This window comes from Anas acuta, chromosome 12, assembly GCF_963932015.1.
Source record: "Anas acuta chromosome 12, bAnaAcu1.1, whole genome shotgun sequence".
Lineage (NCBI taxonomy): Eukaryota > Metazoa > Chordata > Aves > Anseriformes > Anatidae > Anas > Anas acuta.
Genome location: NC_088990.1, coordinates 15,509,877 through 15,534,153, shown reverse-complemented (window position 1 = coordinate 15,534,153; position 24,277 = coordinate 15,509,877). Strand labels below are relative to the sequence as shown.

The following is a 24,277-nucleotide window of genomic DNA, read 5'->3' as shown; positions in this document are numbered from 1 at the left end:
TCCCAGCTCTTGGAGCACACCAGCCCAGCTGACCAAAATTTTCACTCGTTCAAACCTGTATATAGTCTGAAAACCTGAGTATTTTCTAACATGAAAGCAGGCATGTTTGACGGAACATTATGTTGCGTAAAAAAATTGCGATTCAGAATTCATTTCACATGGTACCCATTCAGGGTACCTTGAAAGTAACTGAAGAGAAATGAATACTCTTCTTTTTTGCTTGAAAAAAGAAAACAATACAAAAATCTCATTATCGTTCTGCAGACCATAATTTTCTGTACTTTACCTACACACCAACCGTAAAAGCTTAGAAGAGCCAAAAGATGCCATTTCAGCATCAAGAATAAATAAAATATTAAATTCACCTATGCATCTTGCATTTTTCCCTTGTGCATTTGAGCTTATATAAAACTGGATTCCCTACCCTTCTAGTCTGTCTCTCAAATAACAAAATTGTTGATCTATTATTTCATGGAAGTCAGAGGTCACTTCAAGACAAATGACAACACATTTCCTTCAGCTGAACTCTATCCAGCAAATTAAGGAAAACATAAGAAACAAGAAAGTTTTTCAATGCACTAGAAAATTAAGTGGAACGAAATACGAATGAAATTTACTGTAGAAGCATTTTGTAACAAGGACAAAGCCCTAAATGACTTCACAATAAAGCTGTTCCAAATTACACTTGAAAATCCAAAATATGGGCTCTGACAAGGTTTTACATCAGTATGGGAATTGCTTTATATGAAACTCCCAAAAGAATAGAAAAAGATTACTTCAAAGGTGAGTTGCTGAAAATCAGCTTCTTGCTCTTTTACAATACCGCCTCATGCCTCTGTCCAAAAGCATACAAAGCGATTATACTCTGATTCTCTTTAAAACTGGTGTACTTAAAAAAATAAAAAATAAAAATAGTTTTTTAGATTATATGGTTGAGGCAGGCTTACGAGGGAGATGCTAGCAAACCGTGCTATCTGTTATATGTAAAATTCTAAGGGACTGCTAGAATGGCCATGGAGTTCACACTTAAAAAAAAAAAAAAAACATTTTCTTTTGTTTCAGATGCGAGTATTTGAACCAACCCAATTATAACTTCTTGCCAAATACATGCAGCAGAACTAATGATTAATGAATATAGTGCTTTTCTTTTTGTTCACTCTGGCTCCCTCCGAGAAGCAAAGGAAGCCCACTAATTGAAAATTACCCTGCTTCAAACGCTGCACTGCTATCGGTCCGCACTGCCTGCTGCTCTTGCAAAGAGGGAAAAAAAAAGGAAGCAGGTTCTCAGCGATGCAGGGTTTAACCTTCTTTTTCACGTACATATTTCACGAAAAGGAGAAACTTCAGAAAAAAAAATACCTATGCAACTCATGGAAATAATTTAAAAGGAATAGATCGTGAGTTTCGGTCAGAGCGTTACATTCAAACGTCAGCAGCGATGCTCTTTGGAGATTACTGTGGAAGAATACCCTCGCTAAATATGACAACTACTGTTTTAAGATTTTTTTTTAAATACAAGTAATACTTTAAAACGCTGTAGTGCAAATCTATACCACCGGCACAATTTTATTTGGACACGGCAGGGACTGGGCACACACCGCTGCTCTTCGGCTTCCTCATCGAAAACTTGCTCGGCTCTCAGTCCGGCATCGCCCCTCGTGAGGGCTGGCGGCGGAGAGCAGGGAGAGGGGAGGGCTGCGCACCCCGCTCAGCAGCTGTCATTCCCCTTCGGTCGCAAAGCCCTCCAGGGCCGAGCAGCTCTCCCCGCAGACGCCGCACCGCCTGTCCCCGGGTGCCGCTCGGCCAGCTCCCCCTGCCCCGCGCCGAGCCGAGCCGAGCCCCTTCCTTCTCCCCCCGGGAGCTGCGGGGGGGGGCCGCGACTCGAGCGAGCCCGGGGCCGTGCCGGGGCAGCGCCTACCTTTACCTTTCATCGCGGCGAGCACAAAACACATCATTTGTCAGGGGCGAAGCGGCGGGGCGCGGAGCGGAGCGGCGAGGAGCGGAGCGGAGCGGGGAGGAGGCGGGCAGGAGGCGGGCCGGGCCGGGCCGGGCCCCGGGCGAGAGCCGCCTCAGCAGCAGCCGCCGCCGGCTGCCAGCGCAGAGGCAGAGCCGCGCCGCGCCGCCATCCCGCGGCCCAGATGAGGCTCCATGTGAGCGCCGCCCGCCTGCCCCGGCCCCCGCCTTGTTTACGCCGCTCGCTGCTTCCCCTCCCCTGGCGGCGCCGAGGGGCGGGCACGGGGCGAGCCGAGCCCAGCCGGGCCGGGACCAGCCCCGCAGCGCCGCCCCCTGCGCCCGCCCCCGGCCCCGGCCCCGAGCCGCGGGGGGACGCGGGGGGACCGGGCGGTCGGGGCGGTCGCAGCGCCGAGCGGGGCCGCCGGCGGGCCGGGGCCCAGCACCACAGCGCTGTAAGGCGGCCCGGCGGGCGCTGGAGCCCTCCCGGAGCTCGGCACCGGCCGCAGGCGGGGCTGGCGGCGGGGAAAGCCTGCCCTGCCCGCAGGGAGCACGGCCCCAGCATCCCCAAGGAGACAGGCGGCGATGCGCCGAGATGCGGAGCAGGGGACGGCACAGTGCATGGCACAGTACGAGCGGCATGGATAAGCGCCTGCAGAAACGCAGGGAAGGCAGACACCCGAGAGGCAGGGGAAGCATCTCAGTGCGTGGAAAGAACCTTTCTACGGGGGAGGCACTGAAACATTCTCCTAATAAATGGCCCACAGCGGCTCGTCCTTACCTATTTCTCTAACGAGCTCCTAATGCAGGACAGTATTATTCAAACATGATTAGAAGCTACCCAGGTGTACTTACATTCATCGGTCTAGCCAGTCAAGTCCCATTACAGCACGATACTGCCTTAAATCTGCCTGACTTAAAAAATGCCACGAGCACTGTGGTGCAGCAGGATGAACCTAGCAGGTATCTGGTACACAGAGCTGCCTTTGTCACCCTGCCTTATGCCAAGCCACTTCTATCGAGAGCACTGCACGCACGGTGAGACACTGCCCAGAGAAGTTACAGCGGCAGATCCGCTCCTCGATGAGCTTTGTGTTCGCAGACATTTATCTGCAGAACATGTTTTAAAGTTGTGAGGCACCGAACAGCACTCTTACAGGACATGTGGGACCGAACCACGTCCCACTGACAGCGCTGCTGGGAGCGGGTCAGGCCCCGCAAAGCGCTGCTGTTACTGGGGGCGGCTGCTCTGCAATTCAGATGCAGCCAGATACCTTGCATGAGAGAGAAGAATGGTGTCTGAATAGATCGTAACGCAGAGTAAACACTGCACTCCGACACAGCAAGTAGTGGCAGACCTATGGCTTGAAAAATGTCACAGTCCATTAGCGCTAGTTGTCTTGTCAGACATTTAACCTTAAGGTACGCAGCATTACATTATTACTGATCTGTATTTATTTCCAGTCCAACTGAAATGAAACCGGTAATCTGGAATGACATCTGATGTGCTAAACGGCCCCGATAATAAGCAGGCGACACAGATTTCGCATTCCTACAAATGCCTTGCAACGGCTGCTTCACAAAGCTGCAGAAGGTTGGTCACCAGACATTTTAAGCGGCAAACACAGCTCTCGCACTTTGAAGGCTGGAAAACGAGTATTACAGAGAGAGAAGAGCACACTTAAAATAGTCTCCGAGTTGCTATCAACATCCCAACTCAGGCCATCTGCTAGCTGCGCTGGGGCTGCACAAACACATCCACTCACACTTTAGCTTTCTTTGACCTCATTGTGGAAATGCAATTCAAAATGAGTTTCCTCCTAATTTACCAAGCGATGGCAATACAGAAAGTGGCACTGGAGTTTCAGGCCCAAACAACACAAGTGGCAAGACAGTGGCGATGTGATGGGCCAGTAATAGCTGGCTTGGTGGCACACGGATGCCAGCGCGGCTTTGCACAGCAGGGTTTTGCCCAAGCTACACAAACGCTTCCTATTTTCCATGAGCTCGCCCTCTGTTGTGCTTGCAAAGTGCTGGGTGAGCACCACCAAGCCGCTGCGATACCGCAAGGTTTTGAGGACAGCGGGCAGCTGCCCCTGGGCCGGGCCTGGGGCCACCCGTCCGCGTAAGGGCGGCGGCATCTCGGGGAAGCTTATCGCACACTGCGATGGGTCGTGCAGGCAGGACGGGGCACAGCCTGATGGCCTAACCACAAGCCTCTGTAACAATGTGCGGGAACCAACTGGGTCTAGCAAACTTTGCTAGCTGCGAAGGCAAATTAAAAAAAAAAAAAAAAAAAAAAGAAAGCGTGACACTGCTGAGAGAGGAAGGGGAAGCACCTCTGCTGGTTATTATCACTTGTCATCAGGGAAACAGCACTTAACCAGGCACTCCATGCACGCAGAGGACCAAACCTGAAAAGCTGTCCTCCTCCACCTCTTTTACAAGCTGGAGAGCAAAGGAAGAAACTCACCCTCTGAAATTATCCAACAACCACTCTTAACAACTTGTTTAAAGACATCCCCCAGCAGAAGAGATCTGACTGCACTTTATGAAAGATGGTGCTTCTGTCGGCCCAACTCGCAGCATGAGTGGCAACCACTTCTGCAGCTGCTTTTGCATCCCTACCCAAGTGGAACTGTATCATTAAGCTTAATTCAGGAGGAGTTCTGAGATCTCCTTATCAGTAAAATTCAACATTTGAATAATAAATACAGGGTGTAGCCACCACCTTTCCTCCTTACAGAGCACAGGGGGAAAATGTGCTTAAAAGACAAAAATGTGTCGTGCAATAACCCCCCGGCTGGGGGAGGAACCACGTGGGGCTGTTACCAAGCTGAAGCTGTCAAACCGCTCCAATGTATAGCATCCCCTCCCTCACTGCTGGGTCGCTGCCACATGTACAACTGCATGTAAATCCTCTTGCAGAGAAATGACTGCATGCAGCATTCCTCCCAAACGGATGAAAACTTTATTTCCCGGAAAAGACATGTGGCAAAAAAAACATGTCAAGAAATGGGCCAGGGCCTTCATATTTTTCAGTTTTAACAGCGAAACAGCTTCTTCATTCTGTTAAAACCACCTAGAACTAAATTTTACACATATGTTTTTGCTTTAAAAATGGCTTCAACTGTCAGGATAAATTTATGCAATCATGCATATTTTTATTTTTTAACTTTTCATATGGTTTTAATGAAAGACGTTCTTTAAAATGTTTAGGAAATCTTGTACTGATTCAAATAGATCCTATGGATGTTTGGAAATGTCGAAGCATTTCAAGCACTTGAAACACCTATAAAAATTAGTTTCTTGCCAACATTTTACTAGCTCTTCTGTGGAGTTAAGCTCTGCCAGAAAAAGTAATGACAGCTTCACAATATATGGGTAAAAGCCAGTGATACTGAAATGTAGACTCTCCAATTGCAGCCCAATTGCAAGTCCTACCGTCAGATGAAGCGTGCAGCTCCCAGCTCCTATCACAGGGGTGCAGCTCCAGATGCGATTTTACAGCGCACAGCATGTTCCAGGTGTCGGAATTCTGCACTGGTGCCTTTTGGGCTTCTTACAAAACAATAATTACACCATGAAACCCCGCAGGTGCAGTAGGGTCATAACAGTCCTGTTTACCAAGCACATCTAAAACAAAGTGTAGGAAGACTGCTGCTGTAAGTGATCTTTAAAATATAAAACACAATTCTGTCTGTCCTATTGATACTCACTTTTGAAGGGGTTTGTAATTGCTATACACAACACACACAAAATTACTGCTCCTTAACACATTTCCCCCCTAGATTTAGTGGTATTTTAATCTTCATTTGTTTCCAGCACTCCAAGTAGCACACTGCTGAAGATGAATCTAACTGAGGATGTCCTCATTAAGTTGCCTCTTTTTCATCTATTTAAAACTGCTACTATGCTGACCCTGCAATCATAGTATTTTGCTTCAGACAAAATGCCTTCCTAAATTCTTGCTGAGGAGGTATGCTTTTGCGCAGTGTGCGCCTGGAGCTATACGTCTTAATCAAGCCATTCCATAAACTACCCAACAAGTTTCAATTAAGTACGTTGCTATTCACAACTGTTGAACTGGTTGCTGCACTTTGTTAAACAGCTGCTACAGTTCTGCACCTGGTGAAATCGAGTATGAAGCTGACAAAATGTTTTGGGATCCATCTAGAAGAAAGGTAAGTCCAAAGTCACTGTCACGATCAGCTGTATATGCTATTACAGGCAGTAAAAGATTGGAGAAATCTAGTGAACTACATTGTCACCCAACTTCCTCTGACCTCGAAATCCCTTGAAAGGATATCCTATTTGCTGCTTTTCAAAAGGCAAGAAAACAGCAGTACACGCTGGAATTAAAGTGATTAGAAAAATGAGATTATGGCCAATCACCTGCCACCAATTGCAAATGGGTCTGTGAAATGATAACAAGATTGGCATAAACACATTGAACTGGATTTAGTAACATTTCTGTTTTACCTGAGTACTCTAAAATGCGGTTCTGAAGTGACTAGCATTGCATTTCTGATCACACTGCCACCGAGTCCCTGCTTGACCTCAGGAAGATTCTCATCTACATGGCTTTGAGGTCGTCTTAGATAATGTTATCAAAACATTCTACGCTGTCCTGACATTCATGTAATCAAATAGCAAAAATTATTTACAAGTTGATGCATGTACTCCTTTTCATGCACAATCTTACCTGGCTATTTTTGGCCAGTGTTGCTTGCCAAAAGCTGGAGCTATGTATTTATTGTACGTCCCTTCTTGTAGGGACATGTCAATGGATGGTATGAAGATGACTGTCAAGATGCCACATCAAGATGGTGTAGCACAAAGAACAGCAACATTCTGGTTATCCTCAAATACGCAATTGTTAGATCCTTGTTTAAGGATCATCATATAATCATTTTTGTTATAAACAGGCTCTCCAGAGAACTGTCTTTCCATGTAAATCTGAAGAACATCCTAATAGTATTGGAAAGCTTCTTACTCATCTAAAAAAGTCTTTGACCTGTACATTTTTTACTCAAGTTTTACGAGCAACAACTTAGTTTCAAAAAGTATTAGGTCCATTTCCCAAAACATAGTGTGTACAGTCATTTGCAGAAGATTTGCAATGCTGACGGAGGTGCCCTGTTTTCAGGGCATGAAAAGCGAGAAACAGAAAACTAGAACTAACAAGAAGGGTACAAGCCCCCTTGATTTCCCCAGGAAACATATGACTGACCTGACTATATGCTTCAGGTCTTCAGCTAGTTACACACCAGGGATAAATAACAAACTTTTCCTGATGCACTTTGAATAGATGTTGTTCTATTTACTTAATTTGAGGGTTTATCCTTCTACCCTCTTTTGCATTGTCAAGAATGGCCAAGGATGGAGAAAGACTAGTAGTGAGCAGAGCATCTGATGAATTGAGATGGATTTCTGTCTCTGAATCTTCCTCGCCCACATGTCTGGCCAGACACAGCATCAGGAAGGAACCTAATGACTTTATTGCCTTTTCCTGATGAATGGTTCAACAGTCAAGATGATAGGGGCATATATATGCATCAGTGGATACTCTGCCTACCTCTGCATGTGCCTAGGGCATTAACAGCACTTTGGCCTCTTGTTTTCCTCTCTGTCTATGGCACACACTCTAACCTCTTCACAAAAAGAATGCTTGAACTGTGTTCATGATAAGAATAACCAGAGAAATATAACAGTCCACAGACAGCCTGTTCTGCTTATAAGCTCTAGAAACTATGCATAAGTCAGAGTTGCCAGAGAACAATGGAAGTAATCTCACTTAAGGAGCTAAAGGGTAAGGATAAGGATGCTTCAAAAATTGAATTTGCCTGGTACCCATTTCCAGATTTAGCCAAATTGATCTGCACTAACCTGTAAGCACACCAGTGCTGACACTGCTTCAAGTCATGCTCAGTGTCAAAGCTGCCTCCTACACTACACAAGATCAGCAAGCAAATTTTCATTATTTTCAACATACGACTAAGAATCTGAGCTTCACTGGAACAAATAAGTTGTCCTGAGCATTCAGAGAACTAATATGGAAATCATTTTTCTTTCATGGAAAAGCAGAAGCATCTGTCCAGTCAAGCAAACAATGATTCTGCGTTATGAAATACTCTTTTTATAACTATTGACATTTCAGTCAGTAGTGCCACATGTCAATAGTGGCTTTATTGTTCGCATTTAAAGAAGAGCTTCCAGGATAGGATTCATCCAATTTGACACTGTCTGATCAGCAGCATATTTCCTGCTCCTGTGAGCATATACATTATTTATACAGCTTTGCGCTGGAGAGTATTTGTGCTAGTATGAGAAAAATTAGACGATGCAGCATGTTTTCTGTGTCTCAGTACAAAACAGAAGCTTAGAACCACATACACTTTTCTCAGACAATTCAAGTCGATGTCAGGCCTCTCTCCAGAACTAGTTTTCAAGCCACAGCTTGCGTGGGCTTCTAAGCTTGTCTGGCTCCCTCTTTTAAGCACAGTATTCAACTAGCAGGTCTTAGGTACCTGTGCACGTGGTGTTTTCTCCAGTTCCTCCTCAGGTCAATGCTGAGCTTCAGAACATGAATACTGGCAAATCCAAAGTTCCCTCTGATGATGTACTATAAGATCACTGCTAATTTCTTACATTTCTTACTTCTTAGTATTCTGATGACAGCTGGCAAACTGTTCCCCTCTGCCCCAGTCAGGTGCTATTGTTCTCATGAAACTTATGATCTACTCCAGCAGCCTTCACTCCAGATGTCCTCCCCCACGGAACCATTACGTTCTTAACATTATTAAAAGAAACTTCATGATTTATGATGCTATTAGTACTGTAAGTGACAGCTGCTTACGGCTTTTAGGGCTTCATCTTCAAGTATAACATAAACTTCAATGATAACTGTCAAAACTTAACAAAGCCTCAGCAATTGTTCTTAAACCAACCAACCACTGCATATGCACTTAGAGTGACAAATAAACTACACAAATGATGGTAAAGATCCTGGGCATGAAATCCACGCAGATAATTCCTTTGCATAATTATGATTATCAGACACGATAAAGAGGCACTGTTGAAGGATATTAGTCTTCAGTAGACGCAAAATAAAAAGATGATTCACTCACAAAGGAAGATAATTATTTGAGAGTATTTTTTCTTTTTAAATAATAATCACCCAATTCTGAGAACACCTGCACAACACAATCTTTGGCTTTAAAAGAGGGGAGAGCAGTATATTCTAAGCTGATGAATGTGACTACAAAGCAGAGCATATAGGGCAGACCACCTGTAGGGAATGATCTATTACTTCTTATAAAACCTGGTTTTATAGCCTGCATTTGTATTAATTTAGCTCAAGACAGCATTTTTTATCTTATTTCACTTAGAAAAGCAAAACATGTAAAGTAATTAGAAGCCTCATTTTCCATCTTAGTAATTCAATATGAACTACTACCACTTGCTTGATAACAATCATTTTTAACTCGTGATTTAAAACTCATTAGCATAGCCCTGTCTTACAGAAAAGAATCTGCCAAGTGTTTTTCACATAGGCACATCATTTCCGATTATTTCAATTCAATTTTAAAGGATCTTTGACAGGGCTACTGAAAGACTTGTCAAAGAACAGGGAAACATTATGACATTCTTTCCCCATATTCCTTTCCAGACTATGAAATATGAGGGACATTTCTAATAGAATCACGACTAATTTAAGACATAGTTAATCTTTAAAGCTGCTGTAGCTGGAGGGGTTACCTCTAACACATGGCAGCTGTTCTCCAACGCACATCTGTAATCAGGTTCTAACACATACCCCAGTTATTAAACAGAAACTTCTCGACTCCAAAGCAAATGCATTGCAATGCATGTTCTTTACCAGCTATAACAGACACTTGAATTTCAATAGTTTTTTGGTTTTTAAAAATTTATAAAAAAAAAAATTAAAAATGTACCAAAAAATTAAAAATGTACCTGGTGCTTTCACAAATTCTATTCATTTTTTAGTTGAAGAACAAAGAGTAACTGAATGTAAACTGTCTCCCTAAAATAGTATTTTAGCTTTAGTTCTAAAAAACCTATTTGCGCTCTAGCATGAGTAATTGAAATGGATTTGTACTTTCAGTTAACATACATCATCAGAGCTATTACACATATATATCTGTTAAACAAACCTATTATAGTTACACAATCCACTAAGAGTTGCATGATGGTATAGGTAAAATGTGCTGCATATAGAGGGCCAATCCCTGCCTCCTCTACACGCTGAGAAATCCTATTGAAGACAGCAGGGTTATTCATACTTTCGGGACAAACTGCACTAATGCAGTATGTTGGATCACTGCTCTTCTGGGGACCGTGTATAAAAGAACCAGGTGTTCTGAAATATCTGGGACAGGTGCATTTTGACAGAATGTGAAAATAGAGCAGTCCCTGTGACATCTTCTTGACTCTCCTCAGCAGTATGATACATCTGCTGTACTTCCATACAGCATTGAAGTGAAAAGGACACAAATAGTAAATGGTAGCTGGAGCTAACCTCCTGGAGTGGGGCTGAATCTCAAAAGCTCAGTATTCAAAACCAGGTGTGCTACAGGAACACACATCAATGCGTACAACAGAAAAGACATTTCCAAAAACTAGCAAGTATATGCAGTTACCCTCAATGTTGGGCATTTATCAATGCCTGTGATAAAGACACTATGCTAAAATTCTGCATTATACAATAGATTCAATAGCAAGTATCTTCTAACCATGCTGTAAGGGCTGTCCTATTAAGTGATGGTACCTATATTTAATTTTGGAACTGGGCATTTTTCCGTAACGAAAAAAGAAAAAAAAAAATGAGCTAATGGTAGGTCCTCAATATCTTTGCATGCTCACACAGTCAGGGTCCTGAAGTCCTCTGGAAAAAAAGGACGGAAATTACACGTATGAACTAGCCTCTAGAGACTCCTCTAGAGATTCCTAGAACTAGCCTAGAGACTCCTCAAAGACCTATCTTTGAGGAGAACTGAGGATTAACAGCTCCCAGGGATTGGGTGCCTTTGTGGTCTGGAGGGCTTCAAGCCCTTCTGGTGAGAAGGCACGACCTCCTCCAAAGAGCCTCCGAGTGGATCTCTGCGGACCCTCCCAACCCACTGTAAGCTTTCAGATATGCGCTGACCTGTTATAGGAAGGAAACAACATTCTGAAGATATTTACTTCTTTCTAACTAATCTGTCCTCCTCTTTTGTTTCATCTGTACAGAAGCTGGCTTTGCCATACTGTGTTCAAAGCTACACAAAAGCATTTTAATGCACTTTAAGACGTTTCCCCAGTTTAAGGTTGGTACTCTGGAAAGAGCAATATGCACTTTCACTGTGAGGAGTAAGCACATTATTTTTGCTTTCACAAACTCTAGCCCTTCCTCTTTACTTGTCTAGTGATCCCAAACTAAAAACATGCCAAAACACTGCAATATAAATGCTTCATTGGTTTTGTCAACCAAGTAAGAAAAAAATGTTTTCAAGCAATCAGTCTGTAAGCCTGCAAAGCATTAACAGTATTAAGAAGGAAGAAATACACTGAATTTTTGAATGATAAAATTGAAAGGAAAAATCTATAAAGCCTACTAAAAATAAAATTACCCATCATAAGAACTAAAGCTCAAATCTGGCCCTGAATCCACACAGAATCAGTAGCCTACCTGTATGAAACATTCAGCAGCCGGGGTTCACATTGGGGTTTCAGCCAGCATGGAAACAGTAGGGAGGGCTGTCGTTTTCCTAAGTGAAAAAGATGCTATCTTTGTCAGGGGGACGCTGGAGTCTGTCTCACACTGCTACACCAAATCTTCAAGTCTGATATAACTGCACAGTTTTATGATAAACACTTCGTGCAAAGTAAATACAGACGAACATACAAGGGCAAAGTTCACTATGTTTATAGAGTTCTTATGGCAGGTGAAAACTTTCAGGCAGTTCGTTACAGGTATTTCTCCTTCTTTAAAGAAACTTTTACTTGTTTACATTACTCACGGGAATGATTCTGTTTCTTTCATATCCAGACACCTAGCTCCCTTCCCTTTCATTTTCTGATGGAGACAGAAGGACAATCTAAGGAAGAACCGGCTTTGCATTAATTGGTCCTATCAGTAACACGGTAATGTCTTGGCTTGTAATTATTTCATTTACCACAATGCCGCACAGGCTACAGTCATCCCAATTTAAAAGACAACATTTAGTCACATTTCACATGCTCGGTGCTGGAGATCTGACAGACTATTGACATGATCCAAAATCCAGCAAAGACAAAAACAAACTTAAAAGGCATGAACAGCAGGATACCTGCACGCTTCCAACTCTGCTAAGAAAGGCAAAAAGTCTCACTAGAGATAGACCTAATTGTCTTCCCAACTGATAGAGATAAAGCAATAAATAGCAAAGTTTTGGCAAAGGTAACAAGATCCTGCCAATGGTGGACAGAGGGTTTACATGAGTTAGGACTAGGGAAACAGCAATACCGGAGAGTCAAGCTAAATACATCTAGGTCATATTTGAAAGCTTTATCTTGGCTCTTTAAAAGTTATTATTAGTTTACCTACAGGTTATTATTTTTTTCCTTTTCACTAAGACCAATCAACAACAGCATGGATGTTTTACTAATTTATGGTGATTCTAAGTTTTGCTAAAGGGGATGAGTGGGACTGGTGTGTTGTAGTTCCTCCCATTAGTGCCACGTTGTACGTAAGTGCTGCAGGATGCGATACTGTACCGTCTGCACCACATTCCTGGTCACGTAGGTGGCCTTTATGCCTGCAAGAGCTGGGTTTGTAAGCCACGGGTTTTGCAGCTAAGTGATTTTCAAGATCACTACTTGAAAGGCACATGCACAAATGGGGACATCACTGACAACGCCTTATTTCTTCTAGTCTCCCACTGCCTGAGCTACCATTTCTAAACTGTGATTACTAGGCTTGGGGGAGTTTTCTTCCATATCTACGAAACCAATCACCTATTTGTCTAATAGTTCTATCTGTCTAGGTTGGATAGGCAGGAATGAAGGTTTCCCTGAATCAGTGTGGTGTGTGCATCCTTCCGTCTGCAATTTTGATAAGAAATGTGGTGGTATTTCAGCAAAACAGGAAGCTTTTAGAAATCAAAAGAGGCAGCAGAGAGAAAACAAAAGGTTCGCACTGTGTTACCGCAGAAAGTATGGAAAACGCTAGTTTTTTCGAAATGTTTAAACCACAATATTTGTTTCTTTTTTATCCTGGTTTCAAGCCTGTGCGGCTAAATACAGGCCCTTGTTTGCTGTCTCCGTTAGCATATTTTGTTCAAACATTATATTTATTATAATAAAATAGTTTGAGAGGTAAGACTTGAGATCAGAAACTCAGCAATGGAGCTTATATCTGTTCCACGAGATGTCAGATGGTCTGCAGTGGAACATTTGGAGTGGAATTCAAATAGACCTGAGGTTATAAGAGTTATTCAACAGTGAGTTAATGAGAGCGGTCCTTTATAAAATGGAGAACTACAGAGTGCTTTTATGGAACCGTAGCTTCTTTGAAGAGCATTTACTATGGAAACCAAGTTCTGTGAAAGGATCCAAAATACAAGGGAAACCACAGGTGTGGTGTCTGAACCAGCTTTCTGACCAAGGAAACAAGAATTTTAAAGCGTGGTGGCAGGGGGTGATTGGATAGGAAGATAAAAATCCTTGTTCAACAAAAGCAGTATCTGGTATCCTATCTTGAAGACCGCAGTTTTTAGTGATAAAGTGCAAGCTGTTACACTCCTCCTCCATATGCATTTCCCTGGCTTGAGAATATTTCATTAAAGATGATTTGTAACAAGACTTAGCCATTTAAAGTTTTTTTTCATTCCACATATGGAATTGTAGGCTCTGCTGATCATTTGCCTAGCTGACCTCCTCACAGAGAAGTGTTGGAAACAACATTATAGAGACTGAAAAAGCAGGTCCACCGAGGTCTGGATCTGCCAATGGGCAGGGAAAGTAAAGACTCTGCTGCAACATGGTACAAAGTCCTGGTGCAAGCACGGGAAATGGCCACAAGGCAAGAAGCCTTAGACTCCTCTCTAAGAAATCCCAAATTTACAGATCAAACTCCCACAGGCAAACAAATCATTCAAATCCTGATGGATTGGGAAACAGGTATGTGGGGCCATGCTTCCTAAAATCTTTGATAACACCACTGTTTATATGTCTGGAATGTGTTTTCATGCACACACCTGGAAGGTGTTCACTTCCTTTATTCCCTGTATCTACAAAAAAAGAAGCTTCATGCAAAAAGTTTCAATAGGTACAAGGCTATGAACATGCACTAGCCATTTCTGCATTTTATGTTAAGTATGTTGTTAAAATAAGCCTTTTATGAAAAAGGAGGCCACTTAAGAAAACAGTCTATCCGGTTTGTTCACCAGAACTAGACAGAAAGCAAAAGAAAATATATGCTGCTTTACAACTTCTTGTCAACCAGGTAAACTGAAAATGTGCTGAGTTACACATTTCATTATTACATGCCCACACCCAAAGGATGCACAGGGAGTGGAGATGAAGAGAACTACATGTTCCTTCTTCAAATTGCACCTATTATCTAATAAACTAGTAGAAACATTTCCCACAATATATATTGAGGCTTATATATATAAGCCTCAAAAGCTGTTTATTTGGCAACCTTGATGTATATATTTCATTAAAGCATTAACTGGCATATCACCCTACTAGCCTATTGCAGTGATTTAAGGACAAACAAAACAAGAAACAAACAAAAAAATAGAGCTGTGTTTTGTCCACATTGTAAGCATAGCCAAAAAGTAACATGGATGGTCATTTTCCTGGTGAAGTTAAGTAACTTTAGAACCACAGACTGTTTACACGAATGACACAGATGAGAGCGTTCGTCTTGTCTTACAATATTGGAAGTGAAGACAACTGGATTCTGTTCTACCACAAACATCAATCAATAGAGCTGCCAACTAAATTCTGATGAAGAAACTAGTTATTGAAAACAGCAAAAGTCGAAGGACTGGCAGAACTGGATGAAATTGGATCACAGATTATGTTTAAAAAGTTAAAAAAAGAATCAGAATGACTTTCCAGTTAAATCAATTGAGTGCAGAAATTAGGAAGAAAGATACATTGCACTTTGAGTTGTCAAAACGTATAATGGCTCCAGTAACTTCAATAAATCTTACCAAACTTCTTCTAGGCCATGCAGAAGTAAGTATTACCTTTTGGACTGCCATTTTATACCTGGTATTACTGCAAACCAAACCTGCAAGCTGTCCATGTAGTTCAGAAACCACTTCCTCTTACACACGATTCGCAGACGACTTCATCATGCACTCAGAAACGGTTATTTCTGATTACATCTAAAATGAGCTGTACCACAGGCCTAAAACTTTGGGTGTTGAGTACTTCATTTGGATATTCTGGAGGAGGGATCTCAAATGCATTTGGCAAGCAAGACTGATAATTATATGCTAGTTTTACTACCCTAATGAAGAACTGCCCAAAGCGCTGTAACTGTTCAAACTGTTTTGAAAAGAGACTTGCTTTGGGAGCATGTAAAAAATCATGTTAAAAATACTCCATTTTTTCTTGCAGCTTAAGCAGGGAAACCAAAACACACAATATTTCTACACACAAAAAAAGCCAGAAGGGACCTTTGTATCATTATGTTTTGTGGTTTCTTTTTGGGTCAGAAATGACCACACTGCCAAAAGCATAGCACATCAATGATTACCCAGACCTATTTATAATTCCCATATGCCAAACAACTGTGACAGAAGGCTCATACCATAAAGTGTCATTTTCTGTATATAAATAATATAGTTTTCTGAAACGATTCCACAAATAGTAGTGCTGCACATCTTCATTAACATCAAAAAACAGGTAAATATGCATTAATGGCAGGGTTTTTTTTTTTTTAATAGTGAAGTTTGTAGTTTCTTTATGGCTACATTTAGTGTAGCTGGCCTGATTCAATCTGTGCATGCTTACTGTGTATAACGTTACTATATTTACATTACTAGTATATCCAAATATATTTTGGGAAGGGTAAAAAACTGAGGGAGTGGTGACTGAGTCAGGATCCCACATATAAGATTTCCATTTGGAATAGGTTTCCCAAGGTATCTAATTTCACATGCAGCACTGTATGTCTGGGATTTCTCAATGTCTAATTGATGGAAAATATTATGTCTGTGTTTTAATCCAATTCCTAAAAGGCATTCACTTTATATGGTTATAAGTACTTTAGCTGGATATGCCAGCAGACTTTTTGGTATTGCCATACCAAAGAAACCATGCTAGATTTTCCGTAATGGGCATAAATTCCTGTGGCTGCTGGGTCTTGGCTTTTTTAACTAACAACAATATACTGTTAGGAGTCACAAAAGTGAAATATCATAATATATATTTGAAATTTATTTCCAAAAGGCCTATGTGGATCAAAGAAAGCCCTGAGTTAAGAATGAGTCCCTGCAGGAGTGAAGGAATAGAAATACAAAATAACAGGAAATTTATTGCTTTGACATGGTAAGAAGGAAAAATACATTTCTAAAAAGAAGCCTAATTTGTTAACACTGAGTCCATGCACATAAGGAAGAAGCATTTTGCAAGGAGAAAAAAATAAAACAAAACAACAGCAAACAAAACAAACAAAAAAAAAAAAACAAAAAACCAACAGATTTTTTCAACTTAGGTTTAAGAGGATCACATTCACCCCTGATTTATCTCCACTGTAATCACACTTTACAGTAGAGTTACCTGCCTGTAAACCATGACACCTGAATCTGCTTCTGAAAAGGCAAAATTAGAAGCCTAGGGATGGGCATTTGCTTCTTTATTGATTGCTTTCCAACTAGAGCCAGCGGAAAGGATACAAGGGAGATAAATTACTATGCAGAACTAGAATACACCTGTCATTCATCTGCTCTGTGAAACGGACCACTGAGCTCTGGATTTGGATCACAAAAGAAGATCACAGAGAAAAACTGTTGATAAATGTAAACAAAGTGGAAAAATAATAGCTATTAAAAGATGTGATGAGGAAAAAGAAATAGATATATTCACATAACCAGTTTAATTTGCATATGCAAAATCATCTCTTTTGGGTGTACCTGGCTCCAGACTATTGGAAGGGCCCATGTTCAAGTTCTGATGTAGCTGGGAAGTTGAGAACCTCACCAGGCTATTCAGCAGCTAGTGATCCATCCAGACCTGCAGTTCTGATCAAGGCCCATCCACACCAATGCAGATGAAAGAGCACTTCAGCCAAAATGTTCCAGACACACCTCACCTAGCCTCCCCTTCCCCCCTCCCCAATATTCCATGTTTCTGAAAACAAAATTACCATTCTGGTTTTATATTTACATTGCTCCAAGAATGTGTAATTTTAAACCTGAAACTGTTATAAGCTTGAGCCTATGTTAAAATAAATATGGCTTACATATACTGTTCATATGCCAACAGCTAAGGTAAGCTTATTTGTAAGCTAAGTATAGCACTAATCACACAAAGACATGGGTAGAAAATCCTACCATCACTATGAATAGTTCCTGTTAACTGTGCACATAATGGCAGATTCTCCCTATTTTCAGTACTTATGATATTGAAAGCTCTGAAGAATTACTGCTTAGGGAAATTCATTACCAAACTGTCTGAGAGTCCAAAAATCCTTACTCTAGGAAGAAAGAACTATACGAAACTGCCGTCTTCTACTTACAGTATAGTACAGACCAAATTCAATTAGATCCATGTAAACAAAGCTGCAAACACTCACAAGAACAAAAATGATGATGTCTTGCCACAGAAAGAACAGCTCCCCTGGGAAAAGATTAAATCAATATACTTAACCTTTACATTCCAGAGGACTGCCAAATCACCTCACTTTGGCAAGGACGCTCATGTAAACACTCATCAATTAAATTAAAAATCTGTGAGATAAACCCAGTTGAATTCCTTCTGGGAATGACTCTTGTAGGTATAAATCAAACACCAATGGAAGGGAAAAACATAGTAACAATTCCTGTAAATCCAAGGTTCGTTATTCTTCAGACACATCCAACTAATTAACTTCATGCAGACCTTAAAAGCAAGCATCAAGTATGAATTCATGACAGGTCCAACCATGCTAACAAAAACAAGACAAGTAGCACCTCTCAGCAGGGCTGCAGCTGGAACACCAAGCTAAGAGAACAGTCCAGTACGCTGTGACACACCAAGTTCAAGAAGCCTCAGGTTGCCTCAGTAGGAAGGTGACTTTGCCATTTCAGTGACAGAACAGGTCAGGTACGTACAGGTGAACGTGCATGCCAGTAGTAGCATCCCAGCTAAAGCACAGGTGAAAATGTTAATTTTTTAAACTCCTTCAAACTCACAAGGTTTGTGTGATTACAGCTAAACGCAATTATGCTACTTCTGCTACCCAGCACTAGCTGTACAGCTGTTTTACACAGCACTGAATTGTACCATTTAGATAGGTCTGTTGTTTTCCTTCTAAAAGTGGATAGTTTCAACCTGTGGGGAAGTTTCAGATGACTGGGAGACCCAACACATTAGAAAATGCTCAGAATAAGAGGCACTGTGCACCAACTGGAACACAGGGGGTTCCATCCAGGCATAAGGAAACCTTTCTTCACCATGCGGATGCCAGAGCCCTGGCGGCGATTGCCCGGAGAGGTTGTGGGGTGTCCTCCTTGGAGATCATCAAAAGCCGCCTGGGCAGGGTCCTGGGCAAGCTGCTCTGGGTGCCTTGCTTGGGCAGGGGTTGGGCCAGAAGGACACAGAGGTCCCTGCCAACCTCAGCCAGTCTGTGATGCTGTGATCTGCCAGAGTTGAACAAGTTCTAATGAGCATCTTAAAATCTGTCAGCAGGGGGCTTGGGCAGAAAGAGGGTCAGAGCTCAAAAGCAGGAGAGCAAGTTTTACCCACTCCCAGTGTTCTTAAAAAAATACCTCAGTCCAGCACACATAGACAGCCTATTTACTCGAGAAAAATATATACCTGGCTGTACAAATGCAGCTCACAACAGGTTTCTTCAATTATCATGTCTCAGTCTCTCACTGCAAAGCGTTAAGAAATCACACTATTCTGGCACTGTCACTTTGATACCTCCATTTTACAGCTGGTGGACATGAGACAACTGAAAAGTAGGCATGTCCTTGCCCAAGTCAGAGGAAAGTTTATGGCCAAATATGTTCTCATTAGCTTTCTGGCACAGATACTGGAACTACTGCTGGCCTGTACGTGCCTGTATTAGCGAATGGTGTGCATAATGTTCCTACCGCATCTCTAGCTGGAAGCTGTTCTGGCTATGACTTTTGCCATTTTGAGGATTAAGTATGCCTTTGAAAGATTAAGGTAGAAATTTTCAAAAGACTGAGGAAGACAGGTGCTCACATCGTAATGGAAGTCAGTGGAGTTAGCTGCTACAGATTTCTTCTGACGTTCCACCTTAATGCATTTTGATTCTACTTCAAACAGGACATTATATGGAGTCAAATCACGTTCGGAGTATCAGAAGCCACATTACTAACTTAAATGTTGCAATTGCTAAAGTGATTAATGCTTCAGTTCACAAGCCAGAAACCTTCAGACCTCATTTCCTTTCCACGTGTCAGCGAGGTTAACAAAACACCGAATGTATTGCCTGGCCCTCAGTTCATCTTCAATAGTTCCTGTCACTGAGTCATTTGCCTCTACTGGTGTGACTTTACACAACACCAATCTCGTAATGACCTAGCACTGGCTTCAAAAATGCGTCTATGAAAACTGCTGTAATGGAGAGGCTGTGAGGCAAAGGAAATACTTGTATTACACACAGAAACTCTTAAGCTGGATAGTAGTGTTACTTACCTTTTTGTGTGTACACACTGGCCACTGAGCTTCATCGTGACAGACTTGGTTTATTGTGGTATATAGTAAAACCCAGCTAGGAAGTGCAGCTGTTCTATACACATGGCAACACCAGGAATGGCAGAGCTATGACAGTTTCCTTCTCTCTCAGAGCAAACATCATACAAACAGATATTTCAATAATAAATCCTGTATAAATCCTGTCTTCACCTCCAGAGGTTAGATTTGGCACAATTTTGCAAAGGAGGGAAGGTATAGACTTTGCAAAGAGATTGGGGAGGGGGGGTGGGGGAGCAGGGAGGGGCATAGCAAAACAGCGATTACTCTATCTGCAGAATTACTCTGCAGAATCAGCTTCCTCTGGGAAGGTGCACAACAGCACATAAGAAAGTATATATGTTTAGGATAGGTCTGGGAAAGGATGATGATCTACTTGAATCTCTTTCTTCTGAAGAAACCTCTTCTTTTCTAACTGCCTTCCTCTTGCCACTTAACAAATAGAAAAACTGATTGAGAGGAAGAACACTAACAATGTGGGAGCTATCTGTGAAAGTGGTATTTAGACAAACCACAAGTTCTCATGCTCATTATCTCCTCACCAAATGAAGTCTTCTTACCCACCTGTGCATTGTTCTCATCCAGCTGCCCTACTTCTGTTTATTATGTAGCATTCATTAACTGGTTCTAGAGATAGCAATTGAGAGTGAGTAATTATCTCCCTAGCAAAAAGAATAAGGGTCAGATTCTTAAAGGTGACTGCTGAAGGTTTCAAAAGAAAAAAGAAAAAACAAGAGGGACTATTTTGCAGCTTGGCACTCCATAAAGAAACCCTGTATTCAAAGAGAGAGAGACACGTTGTTTATACTCTAAAAACCTTGCAGTGCCTAAACAGCTTTCGATGGTACACACAGGTTTCAGGGGCTCTCCCTTCTGGATTGAAGAAGTACGGCCACTCTGTGTGCTCTTTATACAGAAGATCAATTCAGCTATAAACAGTACGTTAGAGTCTTCAGAAGTGTTGCACTAAAACTTTAGCACATGGTATCATACATTCAGGTAACATGACTAAAAACAGCAGTAAAGATATAGCAGGATAGTATTTACCACCTTCTTGCCATCAAAGGGCATAGCTAAGGCCACTGAAGGGTTATTAATCCGGTTGCTAGAACATACTAAGTGTGCCGTTGTAAGGTTGCTGCTATTGTTACCCATGCTAGCTGTTTATTATTATAATATTAACTTCCTAAGCTCATGATACAATCTTGGCTGAGAATACTGTAATAGCTCTATTTTATTTTAGTGTTCCTCTTGAGTAGTTTCCTTGCTAGAATTTATAAAATGCCACTAGTTGCAATGGTGAATCTTTAAGGCCCACCACAGCCTGCTCTGGAAAGTGGTAAGACAAGGGCAAGCAGAAACGATGCAGTCTAAGCAAGAGGACATGGTAGCGTTAGCAGATCAACATCTAAGGGGCCACTTTCACCAAGTGATAAACAATCACAATCAACAAAGTCATCAACAACTCAACAAAGTTCTCCTTTAGAGCAGTGAATGCTTTGCATATTTAATTTTTCTTCCTTCGTCTTCTAACATCTGGGAAAAAGAAGAGCTTCTCTCACCCTTCCTACAGAGTTCTGGCCTCCTGGCTCCTGCCAGCATGTACAGAAGACTAAGCTCTGCTTTTTACAAAGCGTGGTCTTACTGTCCCTTGAGACTCATTCCTAAATGTCAGAATCCTTCTTTTAGCACTAGCTGGACCTGGCCATCTAAACTGAAAATATATCTTAATAAATACTACTCTGTTCTTCTAGATAAAGAATAATGCAACAGCCTTTCAGATAAAGAAGAAAGGCTTTCCAAACTAATTTTCACATCTCATGAAGCAGCTATTACTAATGACAAGCCTGCATTTCATGAGGGGAGAACAGACAGAAGGAAAGGGATCATGTTTAAGAAGACTCTGATTAAGTTCTACAGCAAGAGAGTGACAAATAGATTTGCAAAGTGTGAATAACTCAGTAGAAAAAAGATTTTCTGATTGGAAGTTATTAGCATTAACACATTAAAAACGTTAAGCAGTAGCATCAATCAATCTTACTACATCGTCTTTACAGCAATCTGAATTAAAGATCTATCTAAAAGAAGTACATTTGTTAGAGCCTGGATATCGCCATAATAAAAGCTTGCTAACAGAAAACAAAGCAGTTACATTTAAGTAGCAGCAGGGGCTACTTTGTCCCACAGAAATTTCAATGAGCTGACAGTGCCAAAACATACCCTATGTACTGATGTTGCCAGCAGCAAAAATTAAAAATCAAGAGCACATGCAGCAAACACATAGTACCCAGGTGGTCTATGTGACAGTTAGAAAGCCATCTATTGGGGGTGTGTGTGTGTACAAAACATTCATGTCACCAGGAGAAAGGGAAAGCTTTGTTCTGAATGCATGGTGCTGGCTAAAACCATGCTAGTAAGAATGCAACGTATGCCAGTACGGCTACTTACTCTAAACCCAGGCAAAATATAATTTAGTAGAAGATACTTGTATCAGTGTACCTGTACCTAGACTAGACAGGTGCCACTTGGACCAGGACAGCAAGCAGCAGATGCAAATTAGCTTTGACAAAATCAGCTGATGTTCAGTCTCAGATCAGCACCGCTGTATAACAACAAACCCTTCAATTTCTGCTTGCAGGACAGCTTCTGAGGCAGTTTACCACTGTAACAAGTAACCACTCCCTAATCTCTATCGGAAAAAAAATGTAAGCGGCCAGAATTGCTGAACCAGGCTAATTGGGCTGCTTTTGCCAGGAGACTAAGGCACATTCACACAAACCGTTGTATCCACAAGTGGGAGCTGGAAAAGGCCTTGTATCACTTCATTTTTGGTCTTGGTTCTCCTTCTATAGATCAGAGTATTTCTATGCCTTGCACAGATACTGAAATATTAAAAACTGTGAATTACTTGGGTCTGACAGTAGTGAGGGGAAACCCTCCATATGACTATGATGACATGTGGATAGACTCTGCTCAAAATCTGGCATTTGTCCTTGCTCAGATGAAAAGATGTCCTTATGCTCCCAAAAGACAGTCTGATCTCTACTGGCCATTATGCCCCCTTTGAGACATCACAGTTTGTAGACTAGGTAAGGAAGGGATTACTTTCTGTGCGCTGAGAAATATTCATGAAAAGGTCATGCTTGGAATATTCTGTAACCAGTTACAGATAATAGCAACAGCCAAGCTGATGCCAAGACTGATTAAGTTACTCCAAAATATCTTTCATTTACACTTAATTTGACTTATTTTTTTCAGTAATTGGTACTGAGTTCTTTAAATTAATCTTTTAAATTGTTAATTTGAAGTATGAGTTAGAAGTCAATTTAAACACTAAGTGGGACCTACATGAACCTATTAACAGCGAGTACTCATCTAAGCTATGGCTCCCATATTAGAAGCACACCAAATCAATCTTGACACGGGCTATTATACTTCCGTTAGCAGCACAGCACTGTGTGCTGATCAGGAATGAAAGATAAAATGTTAGATGAAAATCTCAGAACACTCTGAAAACTCTTGGCAACAAGTTTCATTATTAGTCCTCCAGAGATACACTGCATGTCTTGATTATTCTCCCATTTGCTTATAACTGCATCATTATTTTTAAATATTTTATTTGAGTATTACACTCGCTATAGCTTTTACCTTGGAAACAGCAATCATCCAGTAAAGAGTAGAGAAGAACACAAGGCAGACCCAGGTTCTTGTCCTTCTGCAGCACCTCTACTTTTGCACCACTGTAGGAAGAGCAGAGCACCTTTCTAACAAATTTTGTACTGCTGGATGAAAAATGATCACACACGTACACCCGTACAGTTAAGCAGCTATTAGAAGCTGACACATTACTGTGGCTCCTCAGACTGAAAACAGGGTTTATGTAGCATGGGTTTCATTACCATGTTTAATTTCATGTGTAATTTGTGTTTTTCAAGAACACAAATCTGTCTATATATATCATGAGAATCACACTTGAGTCCAGCTAGCAGAACTACAGATTCACATTGTCTTTCAGGAAGAGTCTGACAGATACGAGCTGATGGATCTAAGTTGAGTGTAGTGGTTTATAATACTTATTAGTAAGCAAAACAGATCGTGTTTAGTAAGCAAGGCCAGGACTTCTTCCAGAAATAAACACAGTCGGGGCGGGTAATTGTTTATATCATTCAAGCTCTTTTGGAAGCGCTAATAATTTACAATAAAAAAAACAAAACATTAGGGAAGTAGCTGGCCTGCTGGCTAGGGACCGCAGTATGGCATAGGACAGTGGCCTATAAAAACATTGCCAAAAAAAGTACAAATAGTGAAAGTAACATCAGTATGTGCTTCGCAGATACATCAGTATGCAACAGTGCCCAAGTGCAGTAGATTCTCAGTCACTGGTAGTGCCCTACAAAGT

The 24,277-nt window shown here is 41.6% G+C and overlaps 1 protein-coding gene and 1 long non-coding RNA gene across 8 annotated transcripts in view; one reads left to right on the top strand and one right to left on the bottom strand.

Moving 5' to 3' along the window:
- LOC137863093 (uncharacterized) overlaps positions 1 to 24,277 on the top strand; it is a 508,128-nt gene that overhangs the window by 123,774 nt on the left and 360,077 nt on the right. The gene's annotated exons all lie outside the window — the stretch shown is intronic.
- The window catches only part of RORA (RAR related orphan receptor A), a 409,489-nt gene that overhangs the window by 71,877 nt on the left and 313,335 nt on the right, over positions 1 to 24,277 (bottom strand). The window contains exon 1 of one of the 7 annotated variants that reach the window (XM_068695956.1): positions 1,919 to 2,228. The exons of 4 other annotated variants lie outside the window; for them this stretch is intronic. In XM_068695956.1, coding sequence (XP_068552057.1) covers positions 1,919 to 1,955 — 37 coding nt within the window. In that variant the 5' untranslated portion in view covers positions 1,956 to 2,228. Of the gene's footprint in view, positions 1 to 1,598; positions 1,862 to 1,918; positions 2,229 to 24,277 lie in introns of those variants that run through there. 2 more of the 7 variants (XM_068695958.1, XM_068695959.1) reach the window with 2 other exon arrangements.